This window comes from Palaemon carinicauda, chromosome 13 (assembly GCF_036898095.1).
Source record: "Palaemon carinicauda isolate YSFRI2023 chromosome 13, ASM3689809v2, whole genome shotgun sequence".
Taxonomy (NCBI): domain Eukaryota; kingdom Metazoa; phylum Arthropoda; class Malacostraca; order Decapoda; family Palaemonidae; genus Palaemon; species Palaemon carinicauda.
In genome coordinates, this window is record NC_090737.1 from 19,521,869 (window position 1) to 19,544,920 (window position 23,052).

The following is a 23,052-nucleotide window of genomic DNA, read 5'->3' on the forward strand; positions in this document are numbered from 1 at the left end:
TAGTAGGCTGTTATTGGTGTGAAACTCTACGGTAAATAAAAGTATAGTTACGTTCGCTTCGTCTTCAAAGTTTCTCCTTGAAAATAACGCAAGTATTATTGCAGTATTGATGATAACAAACTTTAACTTTGAGTAGAATAGGGCTAAATGGTAATTCTTAAAGTGATCCTTATAACCTACAGTAGTCGATTTTATAGGAAGATTTATAGTTTAACCGCTTAAAATCGGATATAATTTACAGCGTCTTTGAAATAACTTTCTTGGTCTCAAACATCAAGTTCTCTTTGTCTTTTAATGTATGTCTGACGTAGCTGAGGTTAATATGACCTTACGTAATGCTGGGAAAAGGTAGGTTATGTGAAATTCACTTTCACCTGATATAGAGAAACGGATTATCTCGCAAATAGTTATTAATTTTTATACTTTTATTACTTTTAGTGTCTTGTGGATTTATATGAACGGCGTTATTCGAATAGCCATTCACGAGAATTCGATAAACAAAACCTCATAGTATCATACAGTCATTGCTCATTCAAGTAAAGTGACAGGGAAAGGGGGGGGGGGGTTGTATGATGGGTGAAAGTATAATCAGTAACTTGAGCGTTGCTTTGAAACGGTTCGAAACCTTTCAAATTAAGTAAGGCTTGTTGTATTAATCTAAACTAATCTGCAGAAATTCGATAAACACCATCTGATTATTATTGCAAAGATATGATATACTGAATTGCCTATACAAGTACGGTAGAATGATATGGGAGGGGGCAGGGAGGCGAATGGTTCGACGGGTGCGGCGGGTGAAAGTATAAATTAGTAACTTGAGCAATTCTCCATAACGATTCAGAACCTCTGAAGTGACGTGAGGTTTGGTCTACCGAGTGAGGATCTAAGCGAATCCGATCGCTTTCTGGCGCGGGAATCCGATGCGCTTCTGTCATCTATAGCGGCATCGAGGCTCGTTTTCTATCGTCTATAGCTGGCGAGGGCGACCGAGGTGCATTTGGCCTGAGGTTTCGGGAGTTGCTCGACAAAAGATGGCGTCGACGGACAAGCATTCGCGTCGCTACGACTCGCGCGAACCTAGAGACAGTTTTTACGGGTCTGACGGTGGAAAATATGGCAAAGAGTCGAAATACGATGACCCCCCTCACTCGCGGCTGTTTATTGTGTGTGGTAAATCCATTACAGAGGATGATTTCCGCGAATCGTTTTCCAAATACGGTACTATCGAGGAAATTTGGGTTGTCAAGGACAGAACATCCGAGGAACCCAAAGGTGAGATTATTATTATGCTTTTATGTATTATGGAGTTGTGACTGGGGATGTTAAAAAGTTAATTTGTGGACTGGCGCGGCAATGATATGTTTATTCGTAAAAAAGAGAAAGTTACACGAGTTTTGTGTGAAACGCAAGTTGCGTTCGCTGCTCGCAGTAAACATGGTTACCTTTTCACCTGTGTTAAAAACATTAAATAATCTATTAAGGATGTAATTACATGACGCATTTTGATAACGAAAGTATTACATTTCTATTATTTGTATCGTATACGATACATGTAATAGTTAATAAAGTTTTCAATTGGTTACCTGTGCCGAAAACATGAATTTTTATTAAGTGTTCTATTTTATTATAAATATTAGATTAAAGATATTTATTTGTTTTTGTTATCTTTGAATTATTCTTTATAACATTTCTGTTATATGTAATGTATTCGATACATGGAATACTTTATATAAAGTCTTCAATTGGTTACCCGCGCAGAAGACATGAATTTTTTAAGTGTTCTAGTGTATTGTAAAAATTAGATGAAATATATATATTTGTATTTGTTATCATTGAATTATTCTACCTCGTGTATTGAGGAGTGTTCAGTTTGTTGATCGTAAGATTTCCTACATTTTAGGAAAACACTCGATATAAACTAGCGGTGTTTTCTTTCCATCAAATTAAAGTAATTAATAGTTCTTGAATGATTGTTTTGATGCCACTCTCTTTAAGAAGAGAGAATAATTTTGAATTGCAAGATGGTATTTTAGTTACAATTTTTAAAGTAAAGAACGCCGTTAAAAATTTCGTATTTTGCTTTGTTTACAAACATTCAGCCCGAATGATAAGCACATATGTGTTGTCCAGCTTATTTATTTGATTATTTTCGTTGGTTTTATAGATTTAATCCTTTCAATGAACATAATTCAAGGTTAAATAGTGTTGCCGTTAACTGTCTTATCAGTATGGTTAATTATCGTAGAGGTTGCGTACTAGGAAGCTAGTAAGCGATATACTGTGCTTCAGCTGAATCATTTAAATGTCCTTTGGTACTGTGCGGTCAATTTACGTATTATGAATACCAATAAATTGTACTTACACTCCTAGAGGCTGATCATGCTTATCGGCTAATGAAGTTTTGCAACCAGTATGCGGTTAGAACTGCCTAGATTTTTCTAGATGATTGGTTAGAAGTCACCCATACAGGTATTAAAATATGCATTTTGGTGCCTATAGTACTTTTATTATTAAATAGATTTTATTTTCATAAGGAAAATTTCATATAAGTCGAAGCTACCTTTAATTTGTGTTTGGAAGGTGTTGGGTTAGGCAACATAGGCTACCGGTAAAGCAAGTTTAGAGGATGATGTGTGTATAATAATTTCATTATGACTATATTTCTTACCAAATATCCTATATATTTGCAATTTGGAACTGATGTAAGCGAAGTAGTACAGGTTATTTTAAAGAATGGAACGTAGGACAACCCTGTATTGGTCTTTGATGGCATGATCCTAGTGTAAATGTACAGAATAGCTAACCCATGTTGTTTCTACACAGCTTAACCTAGCACCATAACTGTTATATTGACATATGTGCCATAAAAGATTTATCGTTATGTCAGTCGTGTAGTTTGAAGTTGCCCCTTAAATAGCTATACGTTTCACGCACTTTGATACCCCACTTACAAATGGTGAGACTACAGGTGGATGAATTTCTGTGCCTGTTTAAAAAGGTATTCCAGTATTGGATTATCACTAAATTTTGTTTATAATTTTATGAAATCAATTTGTAGAAAGTGCCATTGATAAGTGCTGAATAGTCCACATTTAATAAATTCAAATACTATGGTTGAAATTCCTTTAGTTTTGCGTATGAAAAACATCAATATTACTTTTATGTTATATGCTATGCTTCTATGCAACACTTCCACTGTGTACTATTGATAATTCCCTCCGATAACTATAGATTTGCTGTTATGGCATAAAATTACCTCCGGTATTTCTTGTAGGTGTTTAAACTGAGAAAGGTTTGGTTTTGTAAAAGCTTTCTCACTGCTTTGATGAACATCAATGTTTTAAGAGTATATTACCTATGATAAACATGGCCCAACGCTTGAAAGCCTACTTCTTTACCCTTCCTAAAAGTAAAAAAAAAAAAAAAATATCAACATTGGTCATCGGGCTACATAGCTTAAATGGATCTTTTTTTAATCAGGATTTGGCAAAATCACTACTTATGTTCATATGTTCAGTGTTTCGTTCCAGCTTTCATTATGCACTTTAAAGCCAATGGATAGAACCTTATTAGGTAATATTTAGGTTGATAAGAGTAGAGCCCTGAATTTATGGAGTGAAATAGAACAAAATTTAGGTAACCAAGAAAAAATTCTCTTAAAATAGTATGGTAAACTTTATTTAGCAATGCAATAATAATGTATTTGTATCTCCATATATTTGATGTCATACCTTGATAGGGTTAGTTCAAGTTATACAGTATCCAAGTAATTTTCATTGACACGTTGCTTGTACATATTGTTTATTCAGTCAAAAATGTTAAGTGCAGTTTTAAACTTGAGATTTGTAATGTTAGCCACTTTTGTGTTGACTTCACCAGGTGGTAAAGTGAAAACTACAGCACGTGTTTTAGTATTCTATTCAAGTCAAACAAGTCAAAGTTATACTGTATTTTTGTGTTTTCTTGAAAGTATATGAGTAGGTCCCATTTTATATGTACAAACTGGAAGGGGGTGTTTGGTTATTTAACCCTTTTACCCCCAAAGGTCGTACTGGTACGTTTCACAAAACTCATCCCTTTACCCTCATGGACGTACCGGTACGTCCTTGCAAAAAACTGTTATTTAAATTTTTGTTGCATATTTTTGATAATTTTTTGAGAAACTTCAGGCATTTTCCAAGAGAATGAGACCAACCTGACCTCTCTATGACAAAAATTAAGCCTGTTGGAGCAATTTAAAAAAAATTATACTGCAAAATGTGCTTGAAAAAAAATAACCCCTGGGGGTTAAGGGTTGGAAATTTCCAAATAGCCTGGGGGTAAAAGGGTTAATATGTCATTGTATACATAACAAAAGAGGCTTGGTTATAAGTGGTTGAGGTAAGGATTTGAGTTTATTATTCCATTATTAGATACTGTGATTTTACATTCCTGATTAAGGTAGGTGATTTATTTATTCTTTTGGCAATTGGTTAACATTGACAAACTGTATGTCTGCTCTTGTTCAAGATTTTGAAAACAAATTACAATAGATTCTACTATCATGAAAACACGCAAGTTGAAAATTAATGTGCTTACTTGTGGAGTTGAGTGCATATAAATTTGGAGCTTCTTTACTTGATTTAAACCATGTGAAATCGTGGGTCTTTGCAGTATGAGGTAACCCGATAATGTTGGGAAGGGTCAGTTCTGTTTGGTATTATCAATGTTGAAGTATTCAGATTGTGATGAAACTGTAGCTTCTTGTGATGCTTCTCTCATGTGCAGTTGTAAACTTTAGCTGGTGTTATTATGCAGCCACTTTGTGTTCCTTGGGATAATTTTTTGTATTTAATATGAATAGATTTTATATTGATTTTGATGTATATTCTAGGGGTTGTATAAATGATTACCTTTGTCTTCTTTTTCTTATACAGTATAGTCTTGTGCTCTATAGCCCCATGTCCCTATTTTATTTCCTTTGATTGTAGTGTCATTTGCCAATTTAAATGTGCTATACCAATCATATCACAGTTGCAGTATGCTGCCTGGGAGTCATATCTTATTCCTATCCAGATCAATGTATGTTTTTTTTTTTGTGCCTTGTATCTGTTAACACCATGCTCTCCTTGTGGTATCTCACCATCCCTGGCCCCTCCCTCCTCCACCCATGCCATGGCCTAAGAATAGCAATTGATACATATACAGTAGATATCCTTTTGTCCTTGCCATGACTTGTTTCATCTGTTGTTAGGTGTTACACATGCATTGCAATTATGCTCCTACAGAGATAGAATATTTTTGTATAAGGAGCTGACGTGACTGAATATTTCAAGAATCCTTTGCATAAAAATATTAGAACTGTTTTATTTTGAAGCTTGTTTACAATTTTTTTTTTTTTTTTTGTTACCTCATGATTCCTTTTTCTTTCATAGCCATTCGATTTTTTTTTTCTTTTCCATACTATTGATAGCTAATATTGTCAAGCAGTTTAATTAGTGTTGGAGTATATTTTTGTAAAAACATTGCAAAATATTTTTTTATTTTTTCAAGAAAATTATCAGAATGAGATTCTGAATACATCAATCAGTTTTGTATTCAAGCAGACATTGCTATTATTCTTGCTTTTTGGGATAATTGATGGCATATGATTGTTGGTAGTAAATGTGTTGAACAATTTTCCAGAAATTTGTTTGTTGCACAACCAAATACTACAGTTGACCCGTTGAGTGCCACCAGACCTTTTTTATGTCTAGATGTTTCTAATCCTATGAGCACTATTGTGTGTGTGTGTGTGTGGGTGTATATATATATATATATATATATATATATATATATATATATATATATATATACAGTATATCAATCAGAAAGTCTGGAAGCAAAAATTTAAATCTTTTATATTACCAGATAAGTTTCTGTAGATTTGGGTAAAATCTGGCATGGGATTTTTAGTTAATTATTATATGGGATTACAGTACATTATTGAAATCTTTAATCAGGAAGATGCCCAAAAACTGTATTGTCATATAAGCTATTGCAATAAATGCCTTTAAATATGTAAATAACTTAACTAGATTATATTTAGAATATTGGATTTTAGACTTTTTCATAAATTTTATCCTGTAGTTTTAATCATCACTACCATGACATTCATCTATATCAGACAATGAAGAAATACTGTACAGTACTTAATTTTACTTAATTGTAGGTTAAAGTTGGTTGCACATGTAATAGGAAATTTACTGCAGTATGATTCAAGTTTCAGAGTACTTAACACAAGTAGTTGCGGCCCTCTCATGGTACTGTATATGTCATGAGGATTTAATCTGTTTTGTAGGATGTATTTCTCAGAGCATTACCTAAATGTGGGCTCCTGTATAATTCACAGCAGTTATGTATAATGTGATATCTTAATATTATGAGAATTTAACCCTTTTACCCCCAAAGGACGTACTGGTACGTTTCACAAAACTCATCCCTTTACCCCCATGGACGTATCGGTACGTCCTTGCTAAAAAATGCTATACCTTTTTTTTTTCATATTTTTCATAATTTTTTTGAGAATATTCAGGCATTTTCCAAGAGAATGAGACCAACCTCACCTCTCTATGACAAAAATTAAGGCTGTTAGAGCAATTTTAAAAGAATATACTGCAAAATGTGCTGGGGAAAAAATAACCCCTTGGGGGTTAAGGGTTGGAAATTTCCAAAGAGCCTGGGGGTAAAAGGGTTAAAGGTGTCATGATGTTTATGCATTTCTCTGTATCTATGCGACTGTATCATTCAAACCAGTAGGTATGGTCTTACAGTATTTTACAGTTCACGTAGTAGTAAATGCTGTAGTGAATTTAATCAGACAAATAGTAATTTTATTTAGTTGCAGTCTTGTCTAGTGTGTTTATGCTGTTACTAATGATTAAAGAAAAATATTTCCAAGATGGTTCAGTATGTTATAAAGAGAGAAAAGCATTTTGGTATTACAATGGAGATGTGTTCTTTTGATGTACTGTATTGTAACTTGTTTTAATTTAACTTTGAACACATCTAAATACTGTACTCAGTGTAAGCACTTAAGTCATTCGCCAATGCTAATGCAGTAGATAAAGTCATACTCCAGGACATAAAAACATGTTTTATGATATTTAAGCATAACTGATTAAAAGAAACATGCACAACATATACAGGCAGAATGGCAAGTCGAGACTAGCCGAAAATGATGATAAAATTGTATCCATGAAATGCAAGTCAAAGCTCTTGTAACCCAAGCACTAGACTGAACAATAGAGTACTTGTTTAGGAAAAATACAGGAATGACATTAATTTGGAAACTTGTATAGCTAAAGTTTGCAATTGGTGAATTTTTAAGCAATGATGCTTTTGGTGTAAAATGTTCTTGTAGTAAGGCAGTTGTGATTAGGTGATACAAGCTTATTTAAAACCCATAGAAATGCTGTAGTCTTCTTTTATTGGTTTGCGCATTTGTGTTTAGTAGTTTCTACTTTTTAACCTCTGAGTAAATGTCAATGGTAATTTGTTCTTACCATGACAAAATTTCAAAATTTTAATTGTTGCTACTAAAGTATTGATTGATACAGTACTTTGTGCTAAGTTTTGAATGCATCAGGGAAGTACATATTTCATTGCTTCAAGTAACAATGGTGTATTTATGTTTCAGGTGTTACATACATAAAGTTCTCCAAAACTTCAGAGGCAGCTCTAGCAATGGAAGAAATGAATGGCAGATGCATTGGTGGTCATCCCAGACCATTGAAAGTTCTTATTGCACACAGGTAATGTCTTTTTATTTTGTTTGGAATTAGAGAATAAGTCTAGCCATAGATTGAGTTGAATTATTAAATGTGATATTCTGTATGTTTCTTCAGGTTGCATCTTAAAATTTATACCTACTTCACTGTGCTTTTAACTTGATTATGCTTTTGAAATATATATATATTTTTTTTCTTTTAACAAAACTGATATATTTGGTCCAGTATGGCCAGAAAATGTTTCATTCCCAACAAATATGTAAGCGAAGCATTAGAGGTTATATTGTAAGACCCTCACTATTAGATTGTATTAATTTATCTATGCGTAAAGAGAAGCAAAAAGTCTATTTTTGACCATTTCTCCTTTCTTCCAGTCGAGATCAGGGATCAAGAAGAGATATGAACGAGGAGGAGAGGTTACTGCGCCTCTTTGTTGTTGTGCCAAAGACACAAAGTGAATCTGACCTTAGAGAACATTTTGCACAGTTTGGAGATATTGATTACGTTTCAATAGTCCGTGATCGAAGTACAAGAGATAGCAAAGGGTTTGGATATGTAAAATACCACAGGTAATGTATCTCTTGAAGTATTAATGCTACTGTGTTCAATGTGCTATTATTTAGTAATACATTGTACTGTAAATATTAGAATGAAGTGATATCGATGCTTTTTCTATATAGAAAATATTCTAAACATTGAAATAAGCTACATAAGTTTTTTCTATAGCATTGCCTTCATTGCAGAATGTCTCACGCGGCCAAGGCTTTCGAAGGCTGTGACAGAACCTACAAGCCAGTGTTTGCTGACCCTAAGCCACAGAAACCCGAAGGCATAAAGTTTGAGGGAGGTGGCCGTGATATTAGGAGTGAGATCAGAGACATAAGAGGTATTGATGGAGGATACAGCGGCTACACTCCCGGACCTGTAGGACCACATCACTCGCCTTTTGATGCGATATCTTACAGTGAGTGTCCCCCTATACTCATAGCTCTTTATTTGTCTTCTAATACTTTTCTAGAGGCAGTATACTGTATTATATAGCCACTTACACTCATGATAGTATTCCAGTCTGCTAATATTAACCTTAAGTTGTAGCTAAACTGGGTGTCATTTTTATCTTGTTAATGCTCATGAACAACTTTATTTCATATAGTTTTCTTTTTTGTTTCTTTAGCATTGATTTTCTTTTTTATTGATCATAGTCTTCTTTTCATAATTTCTGTGTATACAGCATTGTGGCTAGGTGGTTGTATTTGTAGTTGAAATATTTTTACATAGCTTTTGATTGGGAAATTCACTTCGTTGATATTTTTTTATTTACCATTTGAAGGTGTCTGTTGATATTGTTTTATAATAATTATTGATAGATTTGGTAGATTAAGTGATAGTTTGTAATTGGTTTCTTCTTTTTTTGTGTGTGTGGTTTGCCAATTCTAAGGGTCATAGGTTAAGAGCTTAATGCTGGTATAATCAGTGATCTAATGCTAGTTTGTTTCTTTTACGATCCTGAAGTGTTCAGTTAGTTTTTTAACATCCTAAAGTAATATCTTAAGAGTTGAGTGAATAGATGGAAAAAACCTGAAGTTTAGATTAAATATGAAAATTACAATTTCAAATCAACACCTGTATGCGAGAGTAGAAATTCAAGTGGTTAGAGGCTATCAGGTACTGTAGCCTCTTATTATCAGGATTAGATATTTGTCTTGTTTCAGAATTAGTTATTCCTTTTCAAGATACATAATTTTTTTAATTAATAGTTGAAAATTCAGGTTTGCCTTCACACTTTGGGATCAAGCTGTGAAGTTACAGGAATTTGTTCTGAATTGTTCCTTGTGCAACGTTTCATAGGTTGGTGAACAAGTATGTTTTAAATTGTTTGTGATCTTGTATTTCAGATTCTTTACTTTTAGCTTCTGTAGGTTCTTGTCTTCACTCCCTAAGTATTGATGCCAGTTGTTTTTAGCCAGTTGCTTCATTGGTTTTCAGAATAAGATCTGTTGATTTTGAATGTTTACAGAGTTGCACTGGTGTACAGGTCAAGATATAGTGTCCCTATCTGATGTTCACTGTGTAAGGTTCTTCCATCAAAATTTGTATAACATTGAGATGTGTAATTCCCTTGAATAGGTTAGAAGTAGAGTAATTTAGTTCAGGCTTCTTGAGGTAGAGGTTTTTCTATTCCAATGAATGATAAGATTTTTTGTTTATGTCCTCGCTGTGTATAGGTAATGTCCTTGAAAAGAAATTCAATATGCCTAGTAACAGAATGTAAGTGTGTTGTTAAGGTTTCTTATTTTAATTGCTTATGATACAGTAACTTTATCAAACCTTTCAATGATTGAAGTGTGCGCTTTTGCTCTTTTACAACCTCAAATCATCATCCTTGTTTAGTCAGTGTTGCATGTAACAGAACAGGTCTGTACCATCCTAAAGGTATCCCAGCCTTCTTTTTATATACTGTACTTTGAATTAGCGGCAGAAGAAAGGAAAAGTTTGACATCCATGTTGAGAGGTCGTAGAATTTCCTTCCCAAGAGTTTTTAAAAGTGTTGGGAAGTTGTCATGGTTTTGAAGTTGATCGGAACAAGAAAAGGATTGTTTTGTCAGCTTGTATAGTTTATATTTTGAGTGGACCTAGCCTAATATTGACTAAAGTCATTTTTAGGAATAGTTTCGAGGACTGGAGACGTGTTTCTATATTTATTTTTTCTGTTTAGTTTGAATAGTAATGTATCGCAGTTACTTCTAATTCTGTACCTTTTGTATTTAGTGTCTTGATTTTCAATGCTTTTTTTTTTATCATTCCATTTTGTATGACACCTATTGTAGGTAAATTGTGTGTGTGCAATTAATACTTTTCTTAGACATATCAGTATTTTCTTATGCAGTGGCAGTATTTTTCACTTGCGGAATAGAATTGACAAGAGAAATGGACAGGATAAAAGACATTGACAACTTTTTGAAGCAAGATGCTCATTATTTCTTAAACCTCTTTAATTTTTCTTAATCTGATTATTATTTAGTAATAACATTTTGATTTATTTAAAAACTTGTGTACCTTTTAGATTATTTTCTTATTCGTATTCAAGGTTAGACTGTATTTTCATTCTCAGGATTGAACACTTCGTAGGTTTAGAAAAAGTAGTACAATCGATTGGTTCGTTGATATTCATTCCGACTTGTATCTGCAAGTTAGTAATGAAACAAAGGCTTTAGATTTTCTTGCTTCTATATTGGAATTTTTAAAAACTATTTACAATTTAAAACTTAATTTTATGTGTCCTTTTCTTTTTTACCTTTTGATAAGTTACCGCTTTTGTCTTTTATTTTGGCACCTTTTTACCTATGTAATAAAGTCCCCATCAGTTAGCTTATTGGCAGTTGTAGCTAAAGAGTTGTCTTTTGTTATGTAAAAACTAGTTTTTACTCCTTAAGAGTGCTCCAGGGTGCCAGCCTTATTCTTGTATTCTGGAGACAATTTTTAAATGTAAATTTTCTTGTGAAATGTTCTCCAGTTATGTATATTTAGAAGTTTTGATTAATGCATTTATGATATTTTCAAAATGACTGGGTAACCTTTTAGAAAGAGCCTTGTGTCATCTGATAATGCATCAGTGTTGCACTTTAATATTTTTCATTGTATTTGTGCTTTGGTTTGATTTCTTAAAGTAAAATAAGAAAAAGATCTTATGAATAAGAACTGTGCACCCTAGGGTATTTCTATAAGGAACCCAGACATCTAACCTGTTTGGCCCATCATGTTGACGTATGACAAACTCATTGCGGACACAATCCGACCCCCCTACAGTGGACACAAGTGGGCTAAATCCCGAGGGGGTGACGCGGCTGACTGTTATCGCTTCGCCACTCCTCAACCAGGACCAGCTCTGGAAGTTGTTTGACCTAATCCCCGGTCTTGATTACTGCGACCTCAGGAAAGACCGCAAGGCTGGACAGGTATACTATTGGCCACAGCACCTTGACAGGAATATACAGTACTGTAAAGGCATTATTATTATTTCTTTATTTTTCCTTTAAGTTTGGTAGTCCTAATGGTTATGGTAAAGTACAGTAGCTTAAATCAGCTGTTGAACACAATAATGTACATGAGACTTGACATTAAAACACCACAAACAATATTGTATGGGACAAAGGACATGTGTACAGGTGTCATGGAAGTGTGTATGAGGATTGTGAATTGGTAGTGACTTGCATGTTGTAGCTTTTAAAAGTAAAGTCACCGCTAAGCATTCAAACTTGTGCTATGACGACGTTACATTGTTGGGCTACCTATGCTTATTAGGATTAAATTAGTGACATTCTGTTTTATAGTAATGGTTGTGCATTGTAAGATTCTAGCAGTTTTAATTTGGTTATTCTTTGATTTCAATTTGAACTTAATATCATTCTACTATGAAGATTTAGATACTTTCCTATATTAAAGATATAAATTAGTGGTAATGTACTTGAATTTTTTTCCTTCAATATTACATCACACAAATTTTTATTATAATGTTAGGAAATTTATTTTGATATATTGGAAAACCCCAGCTGGAATCAATGAGTAAGTGGCTTCTTAGATTTTTGGTTGTAAATTTGGTGTGAAAGTTTTGATTGCAATGTACACACACAGAAATTTACCTGTCCTTGTCCTGTTCCCCTCATTCATAGAGCCTTTAGAGTAATGGTAATTAATCTGTTCCAGTTTTATAGATATTATCTAAGAATTCAGTTTCTATTGGCATACTGTATCCTGTAGTTATCTTTAAATGTGCTAATGATTATACAGTTAGGATAAAGATGCAGGTAAATTGGTTTTAAAGTTTGTAGTTGGCACATTGTAGCAAATATCACAGCACAGGACACCTGATTGCATGCTGGGGAAGTGTATGTTTTAATGCCATAGAAGAAACTAAATTTAACTGATAAGAAAGACTTAATGCTTTGGTTGTGAAGAAATATACCAGACTTAACTGACCTTTTTGACAGCATCTTGTATATTTATCACTGTGTGGATGTTTTATATATTTATTCAGTATAGTCCAGGCTAGTCTTTATAATTTATTAAAAGATCACCATTTTCTTGTGAATAATAGTAAACTGTTGTAACACCCATTCATTTCTATTAATTTATAGTACTGTACAGAAATTCAAACATTCAAGTACTGTATTTAGAGAATATTGTGTTCAATGTATACGTGGACATGATTGTGTTACTGTGGTGTTTATATTTTAGTGTAGCTTGAGAATGAAATTTGATCTGTGCCAATAAAGAATATATTTTGAAATATCTCAAAGTTGGTTTTGGGTTAAATTGAATTATATTGGAAGTAAACTGGATTCAAACTGTATGCATACTTTTAAGGTTCCGCCTCATCAGGCCAGAGGAGTTGCAACCGTTGTGTATAATAATCCACAATCGGCTACGTACGCTCGAGAAAAACTGCACGGCTTTGAATATCCACCTGGGCAACGGCTGATTGTGAAATTTGATTACCATGATATGCCTCCGTATGTATTGAATATAGTTTTCTGTCCTATTTCCTTTCAAAGATTCATATAAAAGTTAATTTTGTTCAGTAACTTTTTCATTATTACTAGATAAGATATCTATCATCTATTATTTTCAATTATCTGATAAGGTACAGTTGACCCTTTCATGTAACTTGGGAAGTAATATAGAACTTAGCACAAAACCTATTAAGAAATAAAATCTGAAGTGATACTTCATTACCATTATAATATGCTCAGGTGTTAAAATGTGTCAGAATTAGCATCTCGCAAATGTAAGTGTCCATTGCATTTTATTTACGTTTCACTTCTATCGTGTAACAATTTATTTAATTTTCTAACATTAATTTTCAGAGGTCCACCACCACCAATGATGGGCGGTGCTCCTGGTGGACCTCCGTACTCAGGTTTAACAAGGGGTGGTATGTCTGGTGCCCTTCCCCCGTTAAATGGAACAATTGGTGGGAGCCCTCCGGTTGGCATGGGTGTGTCTCCGCCAGCAAATATAACAGGTGGTGCTCAGCCAAATAATAATATTCAACAAAATCTGGCTCAGTTAGCAGAAACTATCGCCCAAGCTACCTCGTTAATACAAGCAGCAGGTTTAAATCAAGGTAAGATAAAGGTATTGCCAAGTATTGTATAAAATGGAGATTTAAAGGGGTTTTGATACTTTTTTTATGCTTTCATAAGACAGTAACATTACAATGGAAGTGGGCCCTAAACAGTTTCAGTAGTATGCATTGACCTGAAATTTCAAAGTTTAAAAGCATAAAAAGAAATTAAAGTTTAGAAGCATAAAAAGAAATTAAATGTTCCTAATTGTAGAAGGCTTAGAAGCTTAAAACTTTTAGTTTCGGTTGTTGCAGATAGTGTACATCCCTTTATGGTACCATTTCTAAATAGCGGTCTTGTAACAATTTTTATCATACATCTCGCATACAGTATATTTCTAACCTCATTTTAGATGGTTCCTCCCAATCAGTCCCTAAAGCCAATTGTTATCTCACAAGGGCAACAAAACTGGTTGGGTTTTTCTCAGGTTATGTTTTACTGATCCAAAATTTTGTCGTAAGCCAGAAAATATTGCAATTAAGTATATGGGTGGTACCCAAAATGTAAATTGTTGAATCATATAGCTGTCCCTCTTGTTTTGTTAAGTTTTTATTTTTTATATAGGAGATATTTATTTTAATGATGTTACTTTGCTTAGAAATTTTTCATTGTTTCCTTTCCTCACTGGGCTATTTTCCCTGTTGGAGCCCCTGGGCTTATAGCATCCTGCTTTTCCAACTAGGGTTGTAGCTCAGCAAGTAATGATAATAATAATAATGTGAATGAACCTCATAAATATTTTTAAGGAAATATAAAGGATGATGGTAAGATGAGGGAAGAATAAAAATTATCATCATCACTAAGATTATTATTATATTTAATGATAGTAATTTTAATAATTTTGCTCTCATTGCATGAATTTTGAAACTTTCTTATAATCTCATTATAGAGTGATAGAATGACATTATAGAGTTTCTATGACTATCATCATTACATATTCTCTGAAGATGACAATACAACAGTACAAAATGATATATTGGTGATAAATTGTAATATTTGTGAGCCTCTTTCGCATATGGCACTTTAACTGGGCTATTTTCCCTGCTGGAGCCCCTTGACTTACAGCATCGTAGTTTTCCAACCAGCGTTGTAGCTAAGCAAGTAATATTAATAAAGGAAAGTGTATTCTACGGACAATTTTTAGATATTTTATGGCTGTAGGTTGTCCCATAAAGAAAGTGAATGTTAACTTTTGAGATTTATTTTCTTGAATGATTATAATGATAATAGAAAGAGTATGAATTCTCAAGGATAGGGTTTTTCCATTGCAGGTCCAGGTGGTGGAAACAATATTGGGGGAAGTCAGGGTCCTCCTGGTGGTGAAACATATGACCCTTCATATTGTTCAGTTAAATTACCTCCTCCTCAACCACTGGCACCTGTTGACTCTGCAGTTGCTGAAAGGTAATACATACACAGTGTGAATGTGTTTGATGATTTTTGTTTATTTATAGCATTCTTCAGAAATTTTGAGATTATTGATACATTATACACTTTTGGTTATTCAGTTTTATATATTGAAATTCAATGATGTTATATATAACTGATGGTTTCTATTCTAGGTTATTTATAGTTTGTCATCCATCACCGCCTCCTATATATGCTCTGAAGGACGTTTTTGGAAGATTTGGTAATCTTATAGATATATATATGCTAAATGGCAAAACATTTGGCTATGCAAAATATGCAGAGAAAGAATCTGCTGATAAAGCTATATCGGTATGTACTTTTAACCTTTCTGTTTACTTGATTATGATTTTATACATTACAGTATTGAGTGTTCATGAATACAATGTTTCTTTGATTTAACTTATAGGTTATCAAGATCGAAGGTTTTCAATTTTCATATACATGCTCACCCTCCCCACATAGTATTGATATAAAGATGATAGGGATTAATTTTGACTCAAATATTGAAAGACAAAAGACTATGTCCTACCCACATCATAGTTATTGCCATTAGTCTCAATATTGTCTCAATACTATGATAAGAGGCGTAAGCCAATTGCAAGAAAAATGGAAACTTTTTAGTTTTGAGTGGTTGATGTGTATGCAAGCAAGCTTCACTTAAGTAAATGAATAAATCTAGTTATTAAAATTCTATTTTGGCATGTCAAATTTGATTAGTGTGTGTTTATTGGTCCCCTACCAACAAAGTATATTTTTTCCTTCTGTTCTGTGGTGTGGTTAAGTGCTATTAGTGCACTTCGAGGGTTAGACTGTAACCATTAAAAGGTGTTTATAGGTTCCTTCCAGCCTCTAGCAGCACTAATATCTTAGTCTTCTAATTTCTCTCTTGTTCTTCCTTCCTTTCATCTGTCTTGCCTCTCAAATTTTCCTTCCTTCCTTTCATCTGTCTTGCCTCTCAAATTTTCCTTCCTTCCTTTCATCTGTCTTGCCTCTCAAATTTTCCTTCATGCTGCAATTGCAGGATTTCCCCTTTTCACTTTGGCACTGAAAGGCTTCCCATTCCCCAGTGCTGGGTCTTTTGTCCCAAATTCATAAATCCATCCGTCCAATTTATTGTTTCTGATGCTAACTTGTCCTTGTCATCATAACTCGTCAAAAATTCAATGTAACGTGGAATGAAGGTAGATCATTATGCCTATGGTTGCATGAAAGGAGATCTTCTATCAGTATGTCTTGCCTGTCATTTGCACTGCAACTTCTCTTAACTGTGATTGAATTACAGCCAAACTTGGCATAAAGATGTGTGAAAGAACATCCCCCATCTGTTTCCATTGTGCTTGCCTTGTCATAGTAATTCCACCTTTAAAACTTGAGAAGTTCCAGTCAAACTTGCTATAAAGGTAGACTGTCATGTGTAGGAAGATCATCCATCAATTTGGTAGTGTATTTAAAAAAGTTGAAGTTACGGGTTTTAGGTCTCCACTGAGACAATTTACATCGTTCTCCTCGGGCGACCATTAGCCAGCAGGGAGTATCACTAGTCCCCTCTAACCTCCCCCCAGGCGCCACCCGGGAGTACCCCCCGGTAGAAGGTCTCACGGTATTCGCGTCCCTGGCGGGGACCGAACTCGGGACCTCTGTAATAGAAATCCGCGACGCTACCAACCTTGCTATCCGAAGAGATATATAACTTGTCTTGTTGGAGCTCATACACTGTAGAAAGTTATTTCAGTCTTTTGGTACAAAGGTAGAACCTCAGGTATAGACTTTAATGGAGGAAAGTTGTCTGTCAGTAGTCATGTATGTTGCATTTGCTTTGAAATGTAATAAATCTTGCTAAATTTGACATGTATTACTTCAATAATGAAGTACTTCAGTTGATGATGATAAGGTTAATGACTAGGTTCCCCATGATTTCTTAGTAAAGTTAACTGCCCTTGTCTGGAGAGGAGCAGCATTCGTTTCATACGCATATCTTGTTTGGGAGTTTTTCCTCGGGACTCCTGCTTTTGCTATTGCTCCAAAGTTTTCTTTCCTTATGTGTTTGTTCAAGAATGCAGGTTTACTGCTTACGTTGTTCTCAGCATAGCGTATGGATGGCACTAGGTTATTTGCAGCCACATTTTCTTCCCCATAGCTGCATTGTTCTTTTCCTTCTTGATATGTATTCCTTAATATTGATTTTTACATTGTGAAACAAAAGTATCATGCTTGGGCCCTTGGAAGTCTGCAAATCACTTTTGTTAAGGTCCTCTTTTATTAACAGTAAACTCGTTGAGTTCATTCCTTTCTCTTTGTTTCTGTAGGAACATTTTTGTAGTTAATTTAGATGTTTTTTAAAATCATTGTATTTTTTTTGTCTTCAGTTATTCAAATTTTACTATTCTTAATAATCTGTTTTGAAATTTACCTTTGCTTTTGTATGTCATTAGATTTACATAATAAGTTTTCCTCAAGTTTTTGACATTCATTTGATTTACTACTGTACAATTTTGTTCTATGTTTAAAAGTGTTATGTATATTCTAGATTTTTTTTTATTCATTAGTTTTGAGGAGTAGGTAAAATGATATCCAATGTTTGTTTTTATAACTGTGAAATATAACCATATCTGAATAGAGTTCCTGTGATATGTCATAGTTGTATTCTAAACCAGACTAATTTCCCTTCCAGGCGTTACACGGTCAAGAAGTGCTGGGGTCTCGTTTAAAAGTTATGGAAGCAGATCCTCAGCATGACAAGACAGATTCGGGTAGAAAGAGACTGCGAATTGACGATCAAAGTTAACGAGGTATGAAAGACGGCGCTTGTAAAATGCAGATTGGCTCGGTGGAAGTGCTGTAAGGGTTAGGTTGAATATAGCAGCTAGATCCTCTGACCTCGTCATCATTTTTATTATAACTTCATAAGGCTAAGAGTAGAGTCCAAGGATGTTGTTGCCGTTTGTTCTGTTTTAAATTAGGGAATACTAAATATTACTGTTATCAGGAGACCGTATGGTTTTGAAATTATATGGTTCAGTGGGTTTATAATTCTTGATCTTTATCCTTGGATTATGTATATGCGATGGATAATTTATTCAACATGAAAGGGGTTGCTTGAATGGTCCTAATCAAGTGATCCTCAAGTCATTTGTCATGATTGAATCCACTCATTGGTCAAAACATTGGTACGGACATTGAGTTTCACGTTTAGGCATGTGGTACTTAGCTTTCTTGTCTTGGAAAGACATGGTATTTTCTTGTACCTCAGACTTTGGAAATGAATGAACTTTTGTTTATTTCTGTTGATTATTTTATCCAGTACAATTTCTTTAATTTTGCTACTGTTTAAACTGAACATCTTTAACTAGATTGTGCATGTCTTTCTCCCTTGTGCATTTAACTACCGTGTAACAGCATGAGATAGTTTCCTGTAAGTGTGTAGTTTGTAGGATCAAGATGTAATTAGTGTAAATTGCAATACACATTTGGTTTTAGTTTCTGCTTCATCTGAAATAAGGTTGTAGGATTTTTATATAGTTTTATAAATTTAGTGTATATTCAAGATACTGGCTGTGATATAACTGTGATAGTTCTGAAACATGGCAACATGTCGATGGACATTCCTACATATGAACTTATTAAACATATTTATTTAGCCATCTATGAAATGAATGAAATGGAAACAATTGTATCCGGTGTATATGGGTAAGGAAGATTCAACTTTACCGGGTTCCAGTGTGAACATGCAGCTCTGTGTGATTTTGCTTTGTTATTTAAGCACTATTTTTGTACTTCATTACTCCCTTGTAAACACATATGTAATTGAAAGGGAGACAGTTTCATGCAGGTAACCTTGAACTGCTAAATCTTCATGCAATATAAATGAATGGGGATACCAATAGCGTGAACATATGCACACACCATTACAGATTAATTAGAATTGTGTAGTTTGTTAGTCTTGTTTATGCATGGTAAGAAATTTAATTTTTTATTTGTCATGCTGCATGCCATAGTATGGTGCCTGATGTTATCCTTGAGATAGATAGGCTTTCATCATTTCATTTAATAGAGTTAGCTTTATGAATGACACTACAAAGGAGGCAATGCAGTATGCTGTATTATTTTGTTTTGTATTTTTTATATGCATGGTATATATTTTTGTGAGTGAACATTGATTACTTATAAGTTCTGTGGCCAGAGAATGTACCATGATGCATAGATAATTCGTGTCTTTATAATAAGGCAGGATACGTAGTTGCTATTGAGAGTATTAACTTAATCTGGCCAGTCCTAGTATTGCACAGCAGTTTTGTCTTTACTGAAATTCTCATTTCCACAGCAGTGTGTTGACATCGTGACCGTCTACCACACAACGGACAGTTAACGGACAACCAACACAGCGACCTTAACTACCCTTATAACCAACAGTAGAACGAACCATCCCCCTGTACCTTTAGACAACCACCTCCAACAGCCATGCTACCAGTGACATCAAACACACACGCGTATGTTGATCAATAAGTGGGTTTTGAGGAGAGGACCAATTTGCCTTACCATTGTTGCTTTTTGTGTGTGCACATTGGACAAATGACTTGTAGTAGCTCAAAACTTGCAGGTCATAACTTATGGACATAGTTTTGTTATTATAATTCTCATCATCCAGGGGAGTGTAGCTGAGTTAAGGATTTGTCCCTAAGAGTAGGTATGATGCACTGTAGATGAGAGGAATTTTCTTAGAAGTAAGGATTTGTTGGAAAGCCTCAGAGGATGTAAATGAACACTGGTTCATTACCCTATTGTAATCTTGTGTAGCTCCTAGTTGTAGAAGTAATTCCCAGTACAGCTATACAAGCTTTGCATCTGTGGATCAAAATATTAAAAGTGCATGTCTTGAAAAAAAGTCATCTATGAAATTAAAAGTAATTTTTTAGAATTGTATTGAAATATTCTTGATCTATTTTTATTTGGACAGTTTTTTTTTTTTTATTTTGTGTTATGGTTATGCTACTCCCTTTGATGTATAGTACTTAAATGATTTTTCTCCTCCCCAACTTAAGGCAGTGTTGGAGACATAATTTTACTGTGGTTATTGTAGGAGTTCATGACAAAATTTGGACTGAAACATGTAGAAAGAAGACCCTGTCTGACATGCCTTCGTCTCCTGCCACACATTCCATATCAAACTACAACTATTGAGCTAGTAATTCATGTCAGTTTTAGTGTTTGGTGTTTTCACTATGCAGACAATACATTAGTAGAAAATATAGTACTGTATCTACTTACTGTGTTAAATATTAAATATATAACTGCTTTCTTTTTTGACATTCTCATTGTACATAATGGAATTCCCATCTAAATTGGCATGAATATAGTTTCTCACATAGAACTGTACATTACAGTTTTTTTGTTTTGTTTTGTTAAGTAGATTCTTCCCTCTAGCTTTTGCAATGTTGTTTTGATTTACAATAGTGCATGATGTGCCACAAGACTGCATTCAATCTCTCCACAAAAATTCCAGGTATTGGAGAAGATTTTCTCATAATAGTAGATTAAGTTGTGAAGTTTATACAGATTTTCAGTGATTGTCCTTAACTGCTGCCCATTGTTAGAGAAACAGTATTGAATTTTTACTCTGAAAATTTTTTCATCTTTCACTTTTTATATATCAAAAGTTCAGACCTTCGTACAGTTTACAGTATTGACATTGACAGACTTGGCCAAAGACTACAAAGATAATAGACTTGGAATCTCAGAGCCCATGATTGAATTTGAGATGCAGCTATATTTTATCCTTGGGTATAGGGATATTGTTCATAGTATACTTTTATATTACATTTTTTTTTTATTTTTTGTAATGGCTTAGCACTATTTTTTGTTTCCTTGAACTCTCTTTAAGTTTTTAATCTCCATTAAGAATGTAAATATATATCTCATGTAATATGTCATTCATTAAAGGCTGTTTCTTGTCAAATGCAGATGGGTTCTGGGTTTCTGACCAGTACTCAATGACCCAACAGTACGACCGAGGACAAGTTTGCAAAGTGACGGGTGCTATGAAAGGTTCCAGTTGTCTCTGGATCACAAAACTTTCACTGCCCTCTAATTGTAAACTAGCCGATACTTGGATTTCAATGTACCTGTTTGGGAGCTAAGTCAGTGTTCATTCATTTTAAATGATTGGCCACATGTCCCTTTAGGAAGTAATATTTTATTTATTTTTCTATTTGTTGAGTTACCATATTTTCATGGTCCCCAAGAGTGCACAAGTATATCATGCATTTCCGTAATTTGCAGTATTCCTAGTTGTGTTTTGTGCCAGGATATTCCTTTTTATTTTTTATGTTTTTTTTTTTCTACTGCCGAGTACTTGTTGTACTCTGCTGCATATATATATTTTTTTGTATATAGTATTTTGAACAGAATGCTTGAGAATAATGGTTTTGAATGAGAAAAAGGAATGCATTTTTTTTTCTTTTACCATTTCCTGGAGAATACCATGTACTGTATAATTATTTAGATAGTAAGTATATGATAAAATGTATACAGGAAAGAAAAATAAAAAAATAGTGACTGATAAAGCTTTTAACTTTACCTCGGGGATGAAAGTGTACGTACTAGTTTACGTTACTGTTTTTCTTAAAGGTAATATTTTTTTCTGCTAGAATGCAAGTTTTGCTAAATTTTTTTTCCAAAATAATAATATTGTTTCTCTGCTATAGATTCGCCTTCCTTTTCTTTTCAGTGTCAATAATGTAAGTACAGTATCCCATCAACTTGAGGGGTGATGAATATTGGAAAGTGTATATTGCTAGTCCCAGACCATTAACCTGGAGGTAATTACATCTAAGTCTTGACAGGTAGGCAACTAGAACTGGATAAAGGTTGTCAATTTTTGATAGTTTCTTTGTAGCTGATAATTATTACTGAAATATTTTGGTACATTTTCTTTATTTTTGCAATGAAAATTTGCTATGTATAGAAATGGCTACTGTAGTGATAATGTTTTTTTTTCCAAGTGTAAAGTAAACTGTCTATGGTTATTGGCCCGACACCCTTATAGTATTTCCTTCAGTCGTGCAGGGAAGAATACTATATTAAGTGGTTTTAAGTATCCAGACTAAGACTGGAACCTTTGTGATTTTACATTAATTGCCAGGAGGTTCAGGCTTGAATGGCATACCTTCTCACTTGGAGAATTTGAGTTGGTATGATTGAGTGAGGTGGAAGCATTGTTAAACCTGGCCCTTAATGCCCTTAATTCTATCTTGATTAACTGGCTACCCTTAATTGGGTGCCTTTAGGGTATATTGTGGAAGCTCTTCAATGATAGTCTCTCTAGGTGGGGTTGGGAAGATATAATCAAGTTATGGGTGCCTTTAGGGTATATTGTGGAAGCTCTTCAATGATAGTCTCTCTAGGTGGGGTTGGGAAGATATAATCAAGTTATGGGTGCCTTTAGGGTATATTGTGGAAGCTCTTCAATGATAGTCTCTCTAGGTGGGGTTGGGAAGATATAATCAAGTTATACGGGAAAGTCTTATAATTAAAAACAAGAAATCAATACCACAAAAAGCCTTGACTCCTTTTGGAAGGGAAAATTAGTTTAGGTGTTCGGTATCAAAACTTGATACACCCGCATTTTAACCTTATACTCTAATGGACATCGGTTCCCACTTTTCCGTAAATCTTTCTGTCCAACTCCTCCTACCTTTTAAACTTCAAGTTGTTCCTATACAAGTATAAACTATCTTCCTGTAATAGGATTATGACATCAGTGAAGCTGGAAT

General features: G+C 34.1%; 1 protein-coding gene across 3 annotated transcripts; it reads left to right on the top strand.

The window, feature by feature from the left end:
- The first annotated feature begins 998 nt into the window (after positions 1-998).
- On the top strand, positions 999-19,893 carry LOC137652200 (RNA-binding protein 45). Of its 3 annotated transcripts, none has more exons than XM_068385423.1 (11): positions 999-1,272; positions 7,658-7,772; positions 8,123-8,317; positions 8,492-8,712; positions 11,556-11,704; positions 13,113-13,258; positions 13,613-13,872; positions 15,145-15,277; positions 15,436-15,592; positions 17,955-18,072; positions 19,605-19,893. In XM_068385423.1, the coding sequence occupies exons 1-10, from the start codon at positions 1,032-1,034 to the stop codon at positions 18,066-18,068; spliced, it is 1,731 nt and encodes a 576-aa protein (XP_068241524.1). In that variant the 5' UTR covers positions 999-1,031; the 3' UTR covers positions 18,069-18,072; positions 19,605-19,893. The 3 variants fall into 3 exon arrangements, with proteins under 3 accessions (XP_068241524.1, XP_068241525.1, XP_068241523.1); XM_068385424.1 differs by having other exon boundaries at positions 19,608-19,893; XM_068385422.1 differs by having other exon boundaries at positions 17,955-19,893.
- The last annotated feature ends 3,159 nt before the right edge of the window (positions 19,894-23,052 follow it).